At 38.4% G+C, this 21,809-nt stretch overlaps 2 protein-coding genes across 2 annotated transcripts in view; one reads left to right on the plus strand and one right to left on the minus strand.

Annotated features, from left to right (window-relative positions):
• LOC113076213 (zinc finger protein 271-like) overlaps positions 1 to 21,809 on the minus strand; it is a 197,861-nt gene that overhangs the window by 159,376 nt on the left and 16,676 nt on the right. The gene's annotated exons all lie outside the window — the stretch shown is intronic.
• On the plus strand, positions 1,374 to 6,173 carry LOC113076211 (uncharacterized). The gene has a single exon (XM_026248871.1). It carries the CDS (start codon positions 3,161 to 3,163, stop codon positions 4,658 to 4,660), a length of 1,500 nt encoding a protein of 499 aa, XP_026104656.1. The 5' UTR covers positions 1,374 to 3,160; the 3' UTR covers positions 4,661 to 6,173.

Consider the following 21,809-nt stretch of genomic DNA (forward strand, 5'->3'; position numbering starts at 1 on the left):
TTGTAAATTTTTATCTTGTGTATGTTTTTGGATGTAAGACTTATTGTGTAAAATAAAAATATATAATTTAGTTAGGTGTATTTATAAATTGTAATCGCAAAAATAATGATGAATATTGCAGTTGTATGTTTTGTTTTTGAAGGGTTGTAAGCATATTACTTTAATTTTTACAATTATTATTTTTTTAAGGTGTCTGTGAAGGTGAAGGTGTTGCAGTTCCTTTCCCAGAAACAAACTGTCACTAGGAGCTGGCAGAGGCTGACACAGACAACATATACGGTTGCAGACCAGGCTAAAACCATCTCCTTAACCGTGTGGGGTAACCATACTTTGGTAATAGGTAGCTGGTACGAGCTCACAGATTTGTCTTGAGCACAACTGTGGAAACCACTTTTTCTCTTGTTGATGACTGTGGTACTTCAGCAGAGGTAGAACCAGGTGAACGAGAGAGGATTGTAGGAGAAATTGTGGACACAGATATTACAATTCAGTACCTGTGTCCACAATTTCATACTTTAGAGTTTGTCAATCTGGAAACCAATATGACCCGATGTGAATCTTGCAGAGCTTTCTGTAAAACGATTTTTTTTTATATATATACAGTCTTGTTCAAAATAATAGCAGTACAATGTGACTAACCAGAATAATCAAGGTTTTTAGTATATTTTTTATTGCTACGTGGCAAACAAGTTACCAGTAGGTTCAGTAGATTGTCAGAAAACAAACAAGACCCAGCATTCATGATATGCACGCTCTTAAGGCTGTGCAATTGGGCAATTAGTTGAAAGGGGTGTGTTCAAAAAAAATAGCAGTGTCTACCTTTGACTGTACAAACTCAAAACTATTTTGTACAAACAACAACTAATATTTAGTTGTATGACCACAGTTTTTTAAAACTGCTTGACATCTGTGTGGCATGGAGTCAACCAACTTGTGGCACCTCTCAGCTGTTATTCCACTCCATGATTCTTTAACAACATTCCACAATTCATTCACATTTCTTGGTTTTGCTTCAGAAACAGCATTTTTGATATCACCCCACAAGTTCTCAATTGGATTAAGGTCTGGAGATTGGGCTGGCCACTCCATAACATTAATTTTGTTGGTTTGGAACCAAGACTTTGCCCGTTTACTAGTGTGTTTTGGGTCATTGTCTTGTTGAAACAACCATTTCAAGGGCATGTCCTCTTCAGCATAGGGCAACATGACCTCTTCAAGTATTTTAACATATGCAAACTGATCCATGATCCCTGGTATGCGATAAATAGGCCCAACACTGAAAGATTATTTGTTTTTAATTAACTTTGGTTGGATGTATTTGGAATCAACTGTAGGCAACTGTACTTTGTTCACACCTCTTAGGTCAACATCAAGTCATTGAATGGGCTCTCCATGGGAGAGATCCTTTCAAGTCACCAAAAGGTTACACTATCATTGTCTCTCCATGGGGTGTTATTGTATTGTTTGTAGCACATTTGTTAACAGGTATAAAGGTCTGTTCTCACAGACAGTACTTTGGGTTAAGATTGTATGAAGGATGACATGCTAACATCACTGCTGAAGAACTGCTACACTGCTACCTTCAATAAATTCTTCTCCCCACAAGAACTTTGATCAAGCTTACTTATTTTATGTATTAGAGAAATCTAGTACATTGGCGAGCCACCCAAACTACTGCTCAGCCAAATACAGCAAAATCTAACAATTTGGCGAGCCAGCCAGGAGAGACTGACAAGAAGAGAACTCACCAATTGCAACAAGAAGTGAACAAAAGAGTTTTGGAAATTCTACAGTTTTTGTGTTGAAGATCAACAGACCGCATCTGTGGACATAAGTTATTTGAATCAACTTGAACCTTTCTCAAAGATTCTAATTTGGTGAGTGAAACTATCAGCTCTCTAAAAGAACTTAAAAGAACACTTTTTCATAAGTAAGCAGATCATTTGATGTGTGTAGTGTAACCATAATAACCAGTGTAGCACTGTTTAAGAAATGTTTGGCTTAGGCCTTTCTCTTGAGTCTGTAGGAACCTTTTAAATGATTTAGTTAATTCTCCTGAGACTGTAGGAGCTATAGAAAAAGTGTTTATAGCTTGGTCCAGTCCTCTTGAGTCTATAAGAATCATTCAAGAAAGAGGTTTAGTCCGTTCTCGTGAGACTGTAGGAGCCATAGATGTGTAATTATAGGCTTAATCCTGTTCTCTGGAGTCTGTAGGAATTGTTTAAGAAACAATTTAGTCCGTTCATCAAGAGACTGTAGTAGCAGAGGCTTGGTCCTTTCTCTTTATGTCTGTAGGAATTGTTTAAGAAACAATTTAGTCCGTTCATAAAGAGATTGTAGAAGCAGAGGCTTGGTCCGTTCTCTTTTTGTCTGTAGGAATTGTGTGAAAGAAACAATTTAGACCAGTAATCAAGAGACTGTAGAAGCAAGGGCTTGGTACTTTCTGCTTGTATCTGTAGGAATTGTTTAAGAAACAATTTAGTCCGTTCATAAAGAGATTGTAGAAGCAGAGGCTTGGTCCGTTCTCTTTTTGTCTGTAGGAATTGTGTGAAAGAAACAATTTAGACCAGTAATCAAGAGATTGTAGAAGCATAAGCTTGGTCCTTTCTCTTTTTGTTTGTAGGAATTGTGTAAAAAAAAAACAAAAAAAAAAAACAATTTAGTCCATTTCTCCAGAGACTGTAGGAGTCATAGATAGAATTGGGACTGATGTTGCTGCAAGAATTGGGAATTCTTGACTGGGTGCTAATTCAGTAGCCACTAATGTAGATTTAAATTAATGTTCAAACCGAATTAGAAGATGATGGCATAAAACCATGAAACTATAAGTTTGTTTGCCTTCCATAAAAATACAGAAAAAAAAAATATATATATATAATGTAAATTGTCTAAGGGACAAATTTGAAAAAGGCATTCAGCCTTCTGAGCTAGAACTCAATTCAGACATTAAACAAGGAAAATTAGCCTGAATGTAAATGTTTCGTTTTAAATGGAAGATTGAAAACTAAGCTGAGCTTTTAAACTAATGATTTGTCTGTGTAACTGAAAATGGTCAGTCTAACAGACTGCTGTGAATTTAAATCTGAATAAGTACCTTTAACAGTTCTAACACCTTTTGTTCTGTTTTCACACCTCTGAGGGCACTTTTCCTGTATTCGCCATGGCTGAGTCTGCACAAAACAAAGGCAATAGTCATGCATTGAGGCCAACAACAGAAAGACATGGAACAGAACCTCCAAATGTTACCATTGATCAGATGTTGGAGAATCTGAATGCATATCTGGACAAAAGGCTGGGACTGAGGAAGTGCCATGATGACATCTGCCAGAAGTACAGCATCAAGTACTCAGAGAGTGGACTATGGGCTTTGCCGGACATTAAAAGGGCTTATGGAAAGATGCAGCGCTTAAGGACATACACCAACAGAGATGGCTTGTCTGTAATTTTGCTCAAACAAATTCGACAGCATCTACAGAGATGTGAAACTGACAAATTACAACATGAGAAAAAAGCAGAGAAAGCAAAGGTTCGAGCACTGGCTGAACAATTACAGACTGTAAAGAAGGACAAAGAAAGACTGTTACATCAGAATGACAAGTTGTTAACTTTGCTCTCCAAACGACTGGAATCAAAAGCTTCAAGCAGCTCTGATAACAGTGATGCAGATATCAACACACATACTGAAATTACAAAGGACAAACTGAAGGTTAGACTTGCTCCTGTAATTATTAAGAACAGAAGAACTGAAACTGAAAATGAAGAGGAGTATGAGGAAGATGGTGAACGACGAACTCGCACAGTAAAAAAGGTAATAAAGAAATATGTTCCATACAGAACATACCAGCCAGCTACTCCAGAGCAAGTTGACAAATGGTCAAAAGAATTGCCAGATGTGTACAAGCAACCACGGAAAGTATGGCAATTTCTTCAACGCTTGCAGAAAATCTACAATTTACATCCACTGGACAGTGTGATGATTGTTAATGTGAACTTAAGAGACAATGACCAACAACGACTTACAGAAAGTGTTGAAAGAAGGATTGGTGAATCTCAAGAAAACATTGAAGCTGGATGGGAAGCGGTTCAAACCTTCTTATTTGAACTGAAACCTGCAGAGGTTAATTGGGCTAAAATTACCTCTTGTGTGCAGAAGACAGGAGAAAGTGTTGCAGAATTTGAAGAACGCTTCAGACAAACTTGGATGGAACATGCTGGTTTGAACAACAACATTGAAGAACTCTGTGAAGACACTAGCATCCCTTTTAAAACCATATTTGTGAATGGACTGAAACCCGAGGTTTCTAAAACTCTTAAAATCAGGTATGATGACTGGGACAGCACTGGAACAACATTTATGCAGATTGTAGAATGGTCAGCAAAGATTGAAAGAACACAGGAAGTCGATCTCAGAGTTTTACAATCCAAAACCTTGTCATACAACAACAGGACAATGGGATACGAAAAAAGTGAATATCAGAGACACTCAAGAGAGAAAACTCAGGAAAGATTTAGACATTGCAACGAGGAAGGACACTGGATTCGTGATTGTAAGCTGAGTTTGAGACAAAGTGATGACGACCACCTGTTGAAGAGGTTTCAGCAGTTGACAGCCAAACAAAAACAGACTCTGCTAAATGCTGTGGAGCCACAGGGAAACTGAAGAACCTCTCTCTGCAGCACCAGCTAGTGACATCTTATCCAAAAGCTGATGGACTCCATGAAACCTCAACAACTGAAGCCACAGAGGATGTCCTAGTAGACGGTGCTGCTAAACAAGCCGTAAAGGAGAGAGGTAAACATGCAGCGGCATTAAGACAACTTCAGCAAAACTCACAAACTGTTCTACATAGTAAACAGATTCAAATTGAATTGGCCAGGAAACAATCATCATTGTTAATGGGAGATGTAAAAAAACATGATGACAACCGATGCCTTAAGGAAAACCACAAGGAAAATGGACTATGCCCTTTTGAACATGTCACAGGCCGGCCCATGTCCACTGAAAATCTAACATCTGACAGCCTTGTCCAAACTGATGAAAGACTCAGTCTGGCAGTACACAATGCCAAGAATCAAGTTTTGGCACCTCCAAAAGGGAGCCATGGTTTAGTGCCCAACAAATGGGTAAAGATTAAAAAAACTGATGTGTCGCAACAAGAATACAGATGGGAAAGACCAATTGAGGATCTTTTAGTAACTGACACAGCAGTTAAGGCACAGGGAAACAATGAGTGGATTGATGTGAATTTGCCTAGAGATGAGGGATAGATGGCAGTAGTGTTTTTCAGAGTCCAAATATGGTGGGACTAGAGTTTTTAGGCTCTAGCTTGTCGCCTGAGGATGAAGACATGAACATTTCACCACTGATAAACACTGTAGTGTCCTGCCAACATTAAATAGGGACAGTTATATTGGTAATTAGGCATATTTTGTTTAAACTATTTCTTTGGAAAGATTTGTTTCCCTTTTCTCTGGTGTGATTGTAGGTGTCCCAGCGTTTCAGAGGATGAGCAAAGATATCCAACGCTTGGACCAAACTGCACTGGCCACCTAGATAAACATGCCTTAACATCCACAGAACACAACAACATTCGTCACTTCCACAAGATCGCAACATTAAAATAAAAAAAATAACTTAGGCATTAAAGATAATGCAAACCTCACCATGAACTCTTATTCTGTCATCTTAAGTAAGGGAGCCTGTATGCAGCATTCTGTATTCATGATTACTGAAAAGTATTGCAAGAAGGAACCTGTATACAGCATGTGTACATGACTACTAAAATTATAACTGTTTTGTATGTTCTTTCTATTATGTGTGATCAAAAATGATCAAAGGGGGGATTGAAAGATTATTTGTTTTTAATTAACTTTGGTTGGATGTATTTGGAATCAACTGTAGGCAACTGTACTTTGTTCACACCTCTTAGGTCAACATCAAGTCATTGAATGGGCTCTCCATGGGAGAGATCCTTTCAAGTCACCAAAAGGTTACACTATCATTGTCTCTCCATGGGGTGTTATTGTATTGTTTGTAGCACATTTGTTAACAGGTATAAAGGTCTGTTCTCACAGACAGTACTTTGGGTTAAGATTGTATGAAGGATGACATGCTAACATCACTGCTGAAGAACTGCTACACTGCTACCTTCAATAAATTCTTCTCCCCACAAGAACTTTGATCAAGCTTACTTATTTTATGTATTAGAGAAATCTAGTACATTGGCGAGCCACCCAAACTACTGCTCAGCCAAATACAGCAAAATCTAACATAGTAGGAGAAACATGCCCATATCATGATGCTTGCACCTCCATGCTTCACTGTCTTCACTGTGTACTGTGGCTTGAATTCAGAGTTTGGGGGGTCGTCTCACAAACTGCCTGTGGCCCTTGGACCCAAAAAGAACAATTTTACTCTCATCAGTCCACAAAATGTTCCTCCATTTCTCTTTAGGCCAGTTGATGTGTTCTTTGGCAAATTGTAACCTCTTCTGCACATGCCTTTTTTTTAACAGAGGGACTTTGCGGGGGATTCTTGAAAATAGATTAGCTTCACACAGACGTCTTCTAACTGTCACAGTACTTACAGGTAACTCCAGACTGTCTTTGATCATCCTGGAGGTGATCATTGGCTGAGCCTTTACCATTCTGGTTATTCTTCTATCCATTTTGATGGTTGTCTTCCGTTTTCTTCCACGTCTCTCTGGTTTTGCTCTCCATTTTAAGGCATTGGAGATCATTTTAGCTGAACAGCCTATCATTTTTTGCACCTCTTTATAGGTTTTCCCCTCTCTAATCAACTTTTTAATCAAAGTACGCTGTTCTTCTGAACAATGTCTTGATAGACCCATTTTCCTCAGCTTTCAAATGCATGTTCAACAAGTGTTGGCTTCATCCTTAAATAGGGGCCACCTGATTCACACCTGTTTCTTCACAAAATTGATGACCTCAGTGATTGAATGCCACACTGCTATTTTTTTGAACACACCCCTTTCAACTAATTAAACTAATTGCCCAATTGCACAGCCTTAAGAGCGTGCATATCATGAATGCTGGGTCTCATTTGTTTTCTGAGAATCTACTGAACCTACTGGTAACTTGTTTGCCACGTAGCAATAAAAAAATATATGAAAAACCTTGATTATTCTGGTTAGTCACATTGTACTGCTATTATTTTGAACAATACTGTACTTTATAATGCATATGCAATATGTGAATAATTATTCATATTCAAATTATTAATGCACATGCATGACAGGGAGGCGCCCTCTCGATCACTTGAAATTTTTCCTGATAATTAAATGAAAATTGGGGTGTCTCACATACATGAGAAATATATCTATAGAAAGCTTGAAATGTCTTATGAACGAAATCAATTCAAAACGAAAGCCTAATGCAATCTGTGAAGGTTGCATTTCTCTCTAAAGACGCTTCCATGTGGAGAGAGACAGCACTGGGAATTTCATCTTGAAGCCGACAAGAAAACATTCGTTTATTAATAAATAATTAAAAAGGTCTTCTTTTTCACAATTATTAGGCTACTTCTGTCTGTGCTTTGCGGCAAACTTAATGCATGTGCTTTAGCGCAGAATATATTGAGACACATTATGGATTGTAGATGGAAATTTAATATAAACCTGTGATTAGTTGAATAATGACAAAGTCAAAGTCAAAGTCACCTTTATTTATATAGCGCTTTAATCAAAATACATTGCGTCAAAGCAACTGAACAACATTCATTAGGAAAACAGTGTGTCAATAATGCAAAATGATAGTTAAGGCAGTTCATCATTGAATTCAGTGATGTCATCTCTGTTCAGTTAAATAGTGTCTGTGCATTTATTTGCAATCAAGTCAATGATATCGCTGTAGATGAAGTGACCCCAACTAAGCAAGCCAGAGGCGACAGCGGCAAGGAACCGAAACTCCATCGGTGACAGAATGGAGAAAAAAACCTTGGGAGAAACCAGGCTCAGTTGGGGGGCCAGTTCTCCTCTGACCAGACGAAACCAGTAGTTCAATTCCAGGCTGCAGCAAAGTCAGAATTGTGCAGAAGAGTCATCTGTTTCCTGTGGTCTTGTCCTGGTGCTCCTCTGAGACAAGGTCTTTACAGGGGATCTGTATCTGGAGCTCTAGTTGTCCTGGTCTCCGCTGTCTTTCAGGGCTGTAGAGGTCCTTTCTAGGTGCTGATCCACCATCTGGTCTGGATATGTACTGGATCCGGGTGACTGCAGTGACCCTCTGATCTGGATACAGACTGGATCTGGTGGCTACGGTGACCTCGGAATAAGAGAGAAACAGACAAATATTAGCGTAGATGCCATTCTTCTAATGATGTAGCAAGTACATAGGGTGTTATGGGAAGTGTTTCCGGTTTACCTAATTAATGCAGCCTAAAAATCCTTTAACGGATTTGGATATTAAAAGCATATTAGTATGTTATGTGTAAGCCAGGTTAAAGAGATGGGTCTTTAATCTAGATTTAAACTGCAAGAGTGTGTCTGCCTCCCGAACAATGTTAGGTAGGTTAATCCAGAATTAAGGCACCAAGTAGGAAAAGGATCTGCCGCCCCAGTTGATTTTGATATTCTAGGTATTATCAAATTGCCTGAGTTTTGGGAACGTAGCGGACGTAGAGGATCATAATGTAAAAAGGACCTCATTCAAATACTGAGGTGCTAAACCATTCAGGGCTTAAGAAGTAATAAGCAATATTTTAAAATCTATACGAAGTTTGATAGGGAGCCAGTGCAGTGTTGACAGGACCGGGCTAATATGGTCATACTTCCTGGTTCTAGTAAGAACACTTGCTGCTGCATTTTGGACTAGCTGTAGTTTGTTTACGAAGCGTGCAGAACAACCACCCAATAAAGCATTACAATAATCTAACCTTGAGGTCATAAATGCATGGATTAACATTTCTGCATTTGACATTGAGAGCATAGGCCTTAATTTAGATATATTTTTGAGATGGAAAAATGCAGTTTTACAAATGCTAGAAACGTGGCTTTCTAAGGAAATATTGCGATCAAATAGCACACAGATTTAAACCATGCTAATGCACTTCCACTGATGCCAACAAAGTGTTCAAGTCTATGCAAAAGAATGTTGTGGTCAGTTGTGTCAAATGCAGCACTAAGATCCAATAAAACTAATAGAGAGATACACCCACGATCAGATGATAAGAGCAGATCATTTGTAACTCTAAGGAGAGCAGTCTCAGTACTATGATACGGTCTAAATCCTGACTGGAAATCCTCACATATACCATTTTTCTCTAAGAAGGAATATAATTGTGAGGATACCACCTTTTCTAGTATCTTGGACAGAAAAGGGAGATTCGAGATTGGTCTATAATTAACTAGTTCTTTGGGGTCAAGTTGTGGTTTTTTGATGAGAGGCTTAATAACAGCCAGTTTAAAGGTTTTGGGGACATATCCTAATGACAATGAGGAATTAATAATGGTCAGAAGAGGATCTATGACTTCTGGAAGCACCTCTTTTAGGAGCTTAGATGTTATAGGGTCTAACATACATGTTGTTGGTTTAGATGATTTAACAAGTTTATACAATTCTTCCTCTCCTATGATAGAGAATGAGTGGAACTGTTCCTCAGGGGGTCTATAGTGCACTGTCTGATGTGATACTGTAACTGACGGCTGAATGGTTGCAATTTTATCTCTAATAGTATCGATTTTAGAAGTAAAGTAGTTCATAAAGTCATTACTGCTGTGGTGTTGGGAAATGTCAAGACTTGAGGCTTTATTTTTCGTTAATTTAGCCAGTGTATTGAATAAATATCTTGGGTTGTTTGTTTTCTTCTAAAAGAAAAGAAAAGTAATCGGTTCTAGCAGTTTTTAATGCTTTTCTATAGGATATGTTACTTTCCCGCCAAGCAATATGAAATACTTCTAGTTTTGTTTTCCTCCAGCTGCGCTCCATTTTTTCGGGCTGCTCTCTTTAGGGTGCGAGTATGCTCATTATACCATGGTGTCAAACTGTTTTCCTTAACCTTCTTTAAGCGTAAAGGAGCAACTTTATTTAAAGTGCTAGAAAAGAGAGAGTCCATAGTTTCTGTTACATCATCAAGTTGTTCTGAGGTTTTGGATATGCTAAGGAATTTGGATACATCAGGAAGATAACTTAAAAAGCAATCTTTTGTGGTAGAAGTGATGGTTCTTCCATACTTGTAACAAGAAGTAGAATTTACAATTTTGGCAAAGAGTAGGTCCTGAAACGTGCTGTCTAACACCAATAGAGTTCAGAATGTCTATAAATGCTGATCCCAATGCATCTTTTTCATTATCAACATGGATATTAAAATCACCAACTATTAAAACTTTATCTGCAGTCAGAACTAACTCGGATGTTAAATCACCAAACTCTTTAATAAAGTCTGTATGGTGCCCTGGTGGCCTGTATACAGTAGCCAGTATAAACATAACAGGTGATTTATCATTAACATTTGTTTCTCTGGATAATGTTAAATGAAGCACCATGACTTCAAATGAGTTATACTTGAAGCCTGCCCTCTGAGAAATCCTGAAAACATTGTTATAAATTGAAGCAACACCTCCACCTTTGCCTTTTAGACGTGGCTCATGTTTATAACAGTAATCTTGGGGGGTGGACTCATTTAAAATAAATGTAATCATCAGGTTTTAGCCAGGTTTCTGTCAAACAGAGCACATCAAGATTATGATCAGTGATCAAATTATTTACCAAAAGTGATTTTGTAAACAAATATGTGCTGAGAATTAACTGACCTCTGTGATGTGAGGCAGCTAGCAGACGGTCGGTTTAGCCAGTCTCTCTGCTTCTTGACATGGGCCCCAGTTCGTCAAGTATAAACAGTAAGACTATTTGCCATATTTCTAGAGAGAAGAGTGGCGCCACCCCAGGAGGGATGAAGACCATCTCTTTTCAACAGGTCAGGTCTGCCCCAAAAGCTCGTCCAATTGTCTACGAAACCTATGTTATTCTGTGGGCACCACTTAGACATCCAGCCATTGAGTGATGACAATCTGCTATGCATCTCGTCACCACGGTAAGCAGGGAGGGGACCAGAGCATATTACAGTGTCTGACATTGTGCTTGCAAGTTCACACACCTCTTTAAAGTTATTTCTAGTGATCTCCGACTTGCGAAGTCAAACATCATTAGCGCCGGCATGAATAACAATCTTACTGTATGTACGTTTAGCATTAGCCTATCATCAGGTTTCTTAGTGGGTGCATCACTGAGTTGGGAGAACCTGTTTAATGTTTTGATCGGAACAGAAGAGCGGTGTTTTGACCCACGACTACGCTGCCTTATCACATGTGAATCTCTCATCAGCGGCAGAGATAGATAAACTGTACATGTGGCAAGAGGTGCAAATAACGATAGCAGGAGAAGCCATTACTCACCGTACTTGATGAAATATTCTTACTGCAGTTGTTTGATGAACTTGTGAAAAACTGGAGCGAGAGAGAAGAGAGGAGAAAGGAAAACGTTAAAGGGGGGGGGGGGGGGGGGTGAAATGCTATTTCATGCATACTGAGTTTTTTTACACTGTTAAAGAGTTGGATTCCCATGCTAAACATGGACAAAGTTTCAAAAATTAAGTTGTACGTTTGAAGGAGTATTTATTTTCCAAAAATACTCCTTCTGGTTTGTCACAAGTTTCGGAAAGGTTTTTTTTGAGTATGGCTCTGTGTGACGTTAGATGGAGCGGAATTTCCTTATGTGGGTCCTGAGGGCATGTCTGCCGGAAGAGCGCGCGCTCCTGTATAGCAGAGCAATGAGAGGCTGAGCACAGACAATCACTGATCAGAGCGAGAGCATCGCGAAATGTCACAAAAGGAGTGTGTTTTTGGTTGTAGTTTATTTTTACAGAGCATAAACTGAGTTGTGCAAGTGTTTGTGTTTGTTCCCTGCATTTCGAAAATGCTTGTTTTACAAACAAGGCCCAGTTTGACGACGGATTTGCGTATCGTTTATTTCTTAAGGATGATGCAATCCCAACGAAAAAGGGTCACGATTGTGTGTTGGAACCACAGGCGGTGAGTAAAACTGCTTAAAATATCTCTGCCTCCTTGTTAGTGCGTCCGCCTCCCATCGGAGACCCGGGTTCGAGCCCCGCTCGGAGCAAGTTGTTGCTGCTGCTGCTCTCGTTCAGTTTCAGCCTCGGGATCTGATTCTGGATCATAAATAAACGGCTGAATCTGACTGTTAGCCATGGTTTGTTTTGGATGATGTTTTTTTCCTCACGGTAATGTCACAGCTTCCAAACGCTCTCAACGCAAAAGCTTACTCGCGCTCGTGATTCTTTAGCTCCCCCCACACGTCACGCCTCCAGCCGGTCGTTTTTTTTCCGGGAAAAATCGGTACAGACTATCTCTTATGAATATAATAAAACCAAAGACTTTTTGGAGTTATGAAGGATGCAGTACTACTCTATAGGTACTAAAGATTAACAGGATATTGAGTGAAAACAAGCATTTCACCCCCACTTTAATGACAAGCTAACAAGTGCTAACACTTTGCGGGTTAACTGCACCCACGGATATAAAATAAAAGTGAACGATCAAAGTTAATCTGATAAGATTGATCGATAATATCAGAAATATGGTGTGAATTAAGTTATATTTTACCACTTAAAAAAAAAACAAAAAAAAAAACAGATAGTGATAGTTATCTAAAAGATTCTAGAGAAAAAATAAAGACAGCTACACGGAGCTACGATTAGCTACAGAAGGCCAACAGGAAGTAGAGAAAACACTGTCCAAAAGCAAAATGAACAACTAGTAACTTGAAAAATCTTTTTTGGGGCCTGACCTATTAAATACCCTCAAGACATCTCTGTTCAATTTTTTAAAGCATTTTATACGCATTTGCATAAATTCTTCTTTCAGAATGGTCTGGAACAAAGAAATGTCTTAGCACTGATTTTTCCTCTGAAACACAAAAACGAAAATTGAAATAAAATGTATATTTTTATAGAAAGGCCAACCCCTCTCTTGCATATATATGATTGCTTCTGGTTTGTGCATTGTAAGTACAAATAGTAATAACAAATATAGCTTCAAGCAGCAATTTCACGGCCAAGCACTCCACCAGCAAATTGAGGAGCTAAGCATGGCATGGAGCATCATACCAAATGCATTAATAAGCGATAACTGCAATTTTAGGATTATTGTAATTGATCAATCAGCGTCACACACCTGTAGGTCATAGATAGATGCTTAGACTAAAAGACTGATATAGTCCTGATGAAGATCAAACGATCGAAACGTTGCCATTAAAGTATTTTTTTTGTTTTGCAAGTTGATAGTGTGCGGGATTTTGTTTTTCTCAGGATTATTGTAATTGAAATGGCTAAAAAACCATAAATACAATCTCTAAAAGCATGATTACTTGGCTTATCAAGTTTGACCAATAGGTATCGCTGTTATCAAATCAATTTTGTGTAGAGTTTGGTATCGATATGCCAAAGCATTGCAGAGATACAGCCTCAAGTGTCATTTTGGCATAATGCCTCAAATTCGTGGCTGTGGTATGCGAAAAACAGTTTTGTCTATCGACACAAAATCTATAAATTTTGTCAAAACTGTCTGAAGATAATCTGACTAAACTTTGGTGAAAATCAGACCAACTGTTGATGAGGAGTTAAGCCAGGGAATTGTTGTTGTCGGCATAAGCCAGGGAATATTTTGAGACCAGTTTTATTGCAATAGGATAATGCAATAAAAGGTTATTAGCATTTTTATAAGTGTAAAATTATTAGTTAATGATTGGTTTATTACTCTTGACCAATAGGTGGCGCTGTTACAAAATTGATGTGGCATGGTCTGTGTGAGGTGACAATGACAGATACAAAGTTTGGTGCAAATATGTCAAAGCTTTGCTGAGAAACGGCCTCAAATGCATTTTGGTATCCTTCCAGCAAATTCGATGATGCGCTAAATGAGAACCGTGCCGTGTATCGACAAAAAATCCATAACTTTTTGCCAGTGTGGTCTGAAGATGATCCGTGTCAAATTTGGTGAAAATCTGACTAACGGTCTAGGAGGAGTTTGAAAAAGTAAGTTTTCAACAAATCAAAATGGCGGACAGGAAGTATGGCCAATTTTGGCATAATTGGTATTGATGTTCTCTGTATGGCCCAAAGAATATAGGGAGACCATTTTGATTTCAATAGTCTAATTTATTCAAAGGTTTCAACTTTTTGAGTACCTTCAGGGCATAGAGCCGAAGATTTTTGTAATTATTTTCGTAATGAAACGATAATGCGTTCAAAGAATACAGCATTTTAAAACATAATTCAAAATTGCCGACACAGGAAAATTGGATATCATTCGACTCGACATGACTCTTTGAATCTAAAGAGACTAGATGTGTGATTTATGGCCAAACCATTCAAAAATATGCATTTTTCATATCTCCTGACCACTAGGTGGCGCTCCGACAAAACATTGCAGGTAGTCTCAGGTCATGGTTATTAGGACACACACCAAGTTTTGTCTCAATATGCCAAACCGTTGCCGAGATATAGACTCACGTGCATTTTTGCGTGCTTTTCGTCAAATGTGTTCACGTGTCATTCAAGAACGGTTGGACGAATCAGCTTGAATTCCAAAAATTTTTGCTAGCATTGTCTGAAAATGATCTGAGCCAATTTTTGTGAAAATCGGACAAACCGTCTAGGACAAGGGTGCCCAACGCGGACTGCTCTCCAGTTGATCGCACGAGAGTAAATTCTACTCTGGTTTACCCTTTTTCTGGACATAGTATAGACATAGTATTTCTTGAGTAAAGAAAATGCTGTACTTATAAAAAAAAAAAAAAAAAACAGTTCTTTATTTAATCTTACAAGATCACTGATTACGTTCAGCTGGCCGGAGGAGGAGGGGCGGAGCTACGAGGAGCTTTGAGCTGTGAGGTTAAGTCAAGATTTAACACAAGCTGTTTTAATGGTTTTCATTGGTTGTTAAATATTTGTAAAATTCACTGACATACATAAAGTTTGACCATTTATGAAAAAATAACAGCGAAGAAATTATGGGCTGAATTCGATATTGCATACTAACTTACTCATACTATTTCAAATACACATGGCTTGATTTGTTATTAAGAAAATAACCTTTCCATTCAAATTAAGTATGGGCGTTTTCCGCAAATATCACATTCGAATATCTGAGCTCACAAAAAAACGTTTATTTAAATTAAGTTTAATGAGACAGACGTTATTTTTCAGCAACATTTATTGTTTCCGTCATTATTGAACAAGCTTACACACAATAAGCTTGAACATTACACATCGTGTCTTGTAGCTGGAAACCTTTAACAATGCGTGCAAACAAACAAAAGTACAGATTAAAAGCAAAGAAAAAAAAAGTGAACAAAAAAAAAGTGAACAAAAAAAAAACCTAAAGCAGCCTGCAGCAAGGCTACAGAATGCTTACACTTAACTTTGAAACTGTCAGCAAATCTTTTTTTTTTTTTTTTTTCTATTGTTTTACATTATGTTCTTGTTAAGATATACAGGCATGTAAACATGATCGGGGGAAAGTCGGCTCCTTAGTCTGTTAACAATAAGGCCTCGGATAAAACACGCTCTGACGGCACAGACGTTGTCGGGACTCACAAATAACTGTGTGCTATGTGAATAAGTTTTGTGAAGCGCTTCTTGTTTTCGTTTCACCACTGAATGGGATCCTCATCTGGTGGAATAAATGGCTCCTGCAAGAACTGTTCCCACTTGTCTCAGCTGGACTCTCTGTAATCATCGCTGAAGAACTGTCTCAGCCTTTTCCGACGATTGGGCATTGCATCCTCTTCATCGTTTGTGTCGGCGACTGCATCCGCTCCACTCGCATCAAGGAAAATAATGTTTGATGTTCAACAAAAAAAATGTTTTCTTCTCTCATGTTTTCATTGAGAAACGTGATATGTTTGTGCTAGGGCAGACACGAGAAGAGGAGTTTTCACTGCATTCTCCAAGTTAGCAGTGTTTATTCGTTGCTTGAGAGATGCCACAACAATGTTCTTCAATTCTGTCACTTTCTGTGATTCTACACAAAATATCTGAAATACTGTAGAAAACCGCAGTTCTTATTCATAATTGTTTTGCTTGCATACATCTTCACATATGCCGTGGAAAATCACAGAAAGTGACCGAATTAGGTTTTATAGTGGACTTTTTATTTTATTTTTTTATGGCAAGTAAAAATATAGCGAAAATTCGAATATCATTTTTATTTATCGAATAATTTGAGCAGAATTAATGTTCGAATGTTGGACTATCCGTGCACTACGTTAATTTAAATTACTTATTTTTAATGTATAGAATCAACATTCAAAACAATAATATAATAGAACCCATATTAAAGAAAAAAATATTCAGAAAAATAAATAAATGAAAGGATTTAACTGGTCCCTCTTTTTATCTCTTCTTTATTGTCATGTTATAACCAGCACTCTAGCATTATAACTTGCATGAACACACACTATTATTTTAAATAAAATTATTAAAAATTTCATTATTACATAATTATTAAATTTCTATAGGCTATACATTTTTTTTTAAATAGTCGGGTGTTTAGATATGTGAGCTCCCGACGTTCACCTCATTCGCGCCACTACTCACTGTTACTATGGAGACGTTGAGAGAGCTGCGAGTCGCGACGTCAGCAAAATAAAACACAACTATGGCAGAAGCCAAAAAAAAGAAAACATATCATTTTCATTCTGACTGGGAAGAGAATTACTTTTTTGTTTATTCAAATTCGAAGTCCATCTGTCTTATTTGCAATTCAAGCGTGGCCTTACCGAAGAAGGGCAATTTGGAGCGGCATTTCAAGACCGTGCACAAAAGCTATGACGCAGATTTTCTGGCTAAATCAGCTCTACGCACCCGAAAAGTCCGGGAATTGAAGGGGCAGTTAACAGCACAGCAGTCCATTTTTACCAGGCCAAACACCAAGGGTAAGGCTGCAACTATAGCCTCTTATCGTGTCAGTCATGTTCTTGCAAAACACAAGAAGTCTTTCAAGGACGGCGAAGTTGTGAAAGAAGCATTTGTCGAGGCTTCAGACGCACTTTTTGGTGACTATAAGAATAAAAGTGACATCATAGGTGCCATTAAGGACGTGCAATTATCCCGTGGCACTGTTACACGGCGATGTGAGGGAATGGCAGAGGATGTCGAGGAGCAATTAAGGAAGGATGTTGAACAGTGCGAATGTTTTTCTCTCCAATTCGACGAGTCAACTAATGTTGTTGATGTGGCACAACTATGTGTTTTCATTAGAATGGTTTTTGGAGACATGGGTGCAAAAGAAGAGCTGCTCACCATTTTACCATTGAAAGGACACACAAGAGGCGAAGATATTTTCCAAGCTTTCATGGAATTTGTCAAGACCCAGTTGCCCCTCTTCAAACTCATCTCTATCACAACGGACGGTGCTCCAGCAATGGTGGGGCGTACCAGCAGATTCATTGCATTGTGCAAACAGAGGGAATATTTACCGGACTTCCTTAATTACCACTGTATAATCCACCAGCAGGCATTATGTGGTAAGATTTTAAACATGAAAGTAGTGATGGATGTTGCAATGAAGATTGTGTGCTCCGTTCGCGCCAGGAGTCTACAGAGAAGGTTATTCCGTGCTCATTTGGAGGATACCGGTGCAGAGCACACAGACCTGTTGCTGCACACAGATGTTAGATGGCTGAGTAGACGTACATTTTTTCTCAGAGCTGTTGCCAGAAATCAAAGATTTTCTGAAGCTATCGAAACATGCAGAATATGCCCAGCTAGAGGACTACCAGTGGCTATTGGATTTAGCGTTCCTGACAGATCTCACTGACCTGCTGAATGATTTTAATTTAGAGCTGCAGGGTAAAGACAAACATGTAATCAACATGATCAGTGCAGTAAACACATTTTAAAGCAAGCTACAACTGCTTTCAAATAGGCTGCAACGTTATGACCTACGGAACTTTCCTCACATGCAGGCAGAACTTCAGCGTCAGGGCAAAGACTTTGTGCAGCTTGAAAGTGCACGTTTTGAAGAGCAAGTTCAGAGCATCTTGTTAGAATTTGAGAGGCACTTTACAGATTTTGGATCCATTGAGCCTGTTGCCAGCTATCTGTGTTTTCCATTTGGTCCAAGTATTGATGTGGATTGTATTGCCTCCAAAATTGTATCACTGTTTCACTTAGATAACACTGCTGTTGAGAATGAGATTCTCACACTGCAAAATGACATTGAGATCAAATCCAGGGCAACATCTGACATGAATGGAGAGTTCTGGAACTTACTGACTGAACAAAAGTATCACAACCTCAGAAAATGTGCTTTCAACTTGACAGCACTTTTCGGGTCAACCTACTTGTGTGAGTGTGCTTTCTCTCACATGAAAATCATCAAGTCAAAGTACAGATCTACAATGACTGATGACCACCTTCTGGCCTGCTTAAGGCTTGCAACCAGCTCTTACTGCCCTGACTACGAGAAACTAGCTGCCTCCTCCCAGTGCCAGAGGTTCCACTAAGGTAGAGAAATAACTTTATTATATGTTTTTGTTTTTATACATGTCTGAACGTTTCTGGTTATCGTTGCCTGCCCGTGTCTCTGACCCTTGCTATCTCTAACTTTCTCTGTCTGCAGACTACCAATTTACCCTAGCCTGTTTCTGGATTCTGATTGTTCTGCTGCCTGCTTACTGACCCAAGCCTGGTTCTCGACTCGCCTCTGTTTGATCCCTGAAACTGTCTATCTATGCAGATATTTACCTTTGCCTAGAGTTTCTGTTTAATACATTGCTGCAAATGGATCTGTCTCTGCCTTCTGATTCACAACAGATTTATTATATATGGATTAGAGATACTTTTCTGTTTGTTTTGAGTATATTAAAATCTGCAGATGCACTGTGAGTAGCGACTGGCTTTCTGTTTGGAGTGGTAGATCTCGGCACACTGATAAATCTAAAAGTAGATCTTTGTTCAAAAAAGGTTGGGCTCCCCTGGTCTAGGACAAGTTTGAAAAAGTTGATTTTTCATAAAATTGAAAATAGCAAAAAAAAACTAAGCCCATTCCGAGTTCATTCGACTTGGCATGAGCCAATGAATCTTTTTTGAAAAATTGAAAATAGCGAAAAAACTAAACCTTGTGATTTTTGAATTGTGGGGTTGAGACAAGGATCCAGAGGAAAAAAGTAATTTTATTTTCTGGCTTACGGTTCAAAAGTTATTAGCATAGAAACATTGAAACTTTGGACAAGTGGTGGCACTAGAGTTGGGAGTTAGAGACTTCAAATTTGCTATGGTTAATGTTGGGACCTCTACCAGTGTGCCAAATCTCACAACATTCCTGCAATCGGTTCTATGAGCTGCCATAGACTTGCGGAGGAAGAAACGGAAGAAGACATTTACATTTATTCATTTAGCTGATGGTTTTATCCAAAGCGACTTACAATTGCAATATATGTCAGAGGTCGCATCCCTCTGAGTAGCTAGGGGTTAAGTGTCTCGCTCAGGGACACATTGGTGTGTGGTCAGTGAATGGCTGCTGTTTCCAATGAATATGTGCACGAGGCACCAGCACGATCAAACAGCTGAACTACTATATTTTTGGTCACACAGTAAAGTCATAATTAAAGGTCCCATTGTACGCGCTTTTTTTCAAGCTTTGATTGCGTTTACAGTGTGCAATATAACATGCGTTTATGTTTCACGTGTAAAAAACAGTATTTTTCACACAATTCACCTATCTGTATACCTCTGTTTTCACTGTCATAAAAACGGGCTGATGTCTTCCTTGTTCTATAAAGTCCCTCCTTAAGAAATACTTAACGTGTTCTGATTGGGCCAGCGGTTCCTGTGTTGTGATTCGACACCAGCTTAGAGCAGGCTGACCTCCTGCAAACGCGATTGGACTAGTTTTGGAGTAGTTTTGAGAAGCAAGTGTGCAGGAGATGTATTTATAGTCACAGGAGCGTTTTTACTAACGAGATGCACATGAAAATCGCATTGGTTTTTTTGCACAGCCCTAACATCTAGTTAACAAAGCTAAACAGCGTTGCCCTTTGTGTAATAAGTTACAGAAACTGTTAAACGCACCAACTTAAATAATAAAATACACTTACCGGTTGTGGTCCATAAACAACACCTTCTCCAGACAAAGAGGGAACTGCTCCATCTTTCAAGAATAATCTTTGTGTGAATCCGGCATTAAACTGATTGAGATTGAGAAAGTTGTCCTCAGCAAGCTGTCCTCAGCAAAATTTGCTGCACATAGTTTTACATGTGGATTGTAATTTTCGGGAACCGAGTTAAACATTAATCTCCAAGTACAGCATCCCTGGTAAGCCCAAACAAAGATGATTGGACTCAGGGCCGGCCCGCGGCATAGGCGGTATAGGCAAATGCTAAGGGCGCCACTCATCCATAGGGGCGCCAGAATGAGTGAACGAGTGAATTTTTTATTTTATTTTTTACATATTTTTTTACAATAGGCTACTTTTTAAAAACCATTAATTCGAAATACTACCAAATAAAGAAAAAAAAAAAAAAAGGCCGGCTCTTCAATCTTCCCCTGCCCATCGAGTGCTTGAAGTGCGTCAGAAACAGAGCGCACGCACGATCAGTTGTTGGTAATTTGTTGTGTAGCGTGCCCGACGCCGCATCCAATATAGACAGCACTGCTTTTTGTTAACACACAGCTCGTAGAAACGGGCCTGGCAGCTCGCGCCAGTTCTACACAGGGTGAAAGTTTCCTGATTGTGACGGAAGGCCGAATTTACATGACACATTATAAATGAGCATAGTCTGCGATAGATACAGAGCCAAAAAGAAGAGAAGAGGATAAAGACAGAGGTAAAGAACAATTTATTGCATAGGAGTAAGATACTATAATTTCATGGCAGTTATTTTTACCTTAAACTTATTGTTAGCAGTTGTTCTGAGTTCTGAGTGCCCAGACTGTGATTTTGTACAATCATGTCAGTTTTAAGACGCATTTTTTATTATCACTTTTTTATTAATGTTTTACTCTACAGTTGTGCAGTTTTGGGGGGGATACAGTACAGGCCAAAAGTTTGGAAACTCAAAAATTTGATCAAAAATACAGAAAAAATGTAATATTGTGATATATTATTACAATTTAAAATAATTTGTTTTCAATTTATTAGACTTTAAATTATCATTTATTTATGTGATGCAAAGCTGAATTTTCAGCATCATTACTCCATTCTTCAGTGTCACATGTGACATCCAGTCTATCACATGATCCTTTAGAAATCATTCTAATATGATGATTTATTATGAGTGTTGGAAACAGTTCTGCTGTAATGTGTGTGTGTGTGTGTATGTATGTATGTATATATATATATATATTAGTGATCGACCGATATTGATTTTTTATAACCGATACCGATACCGATTATTTGCATGTTTATGTACCCGATAACCGATATGCAGAACCGATATTTATTTACTGTTATACTTCTGTTTCTGACAATTATTACAACACAAATGAGCTGAAAAAAAAAACATTTTATTTATAACAATCACTCCTTCCTTGCATACAAAAAAAACTTTATATTTATACACAAATAAATAGAGGGGTCTGAGTCCAAAAAAATTAAGTGCACTGTGCAAGTGTAAGTGTCTTTGTTTTAAAATAAAAGCTTTGATGAGGTAAAAAAATAAAAACGGGTAAAAAAATAAAGCACAAAAATGATTCTAACATATTGGTGGGGGCGGGAGGGCTATTTAGGAGTGCATAGCTATTTAGTAGTGTAACTTAATACTCCCAGTTAAG

This window comes from Carassius auratus, unplaced genomic scaffold (assembly GCF_003368295.1).
Source record: "Carassius auratus strain Wakin unplaced genomic scaffold, ASM336829v1 scaf_tig00019316, whole genome shotgun sequence".
Classification (NCBI taxonomy): domain Eukaryota; kingdom Metazoa; phylum Chordata; class Actinopteri; order Cypriniformes; family Cyprinidae; genus Carassius; species Carassius auratus.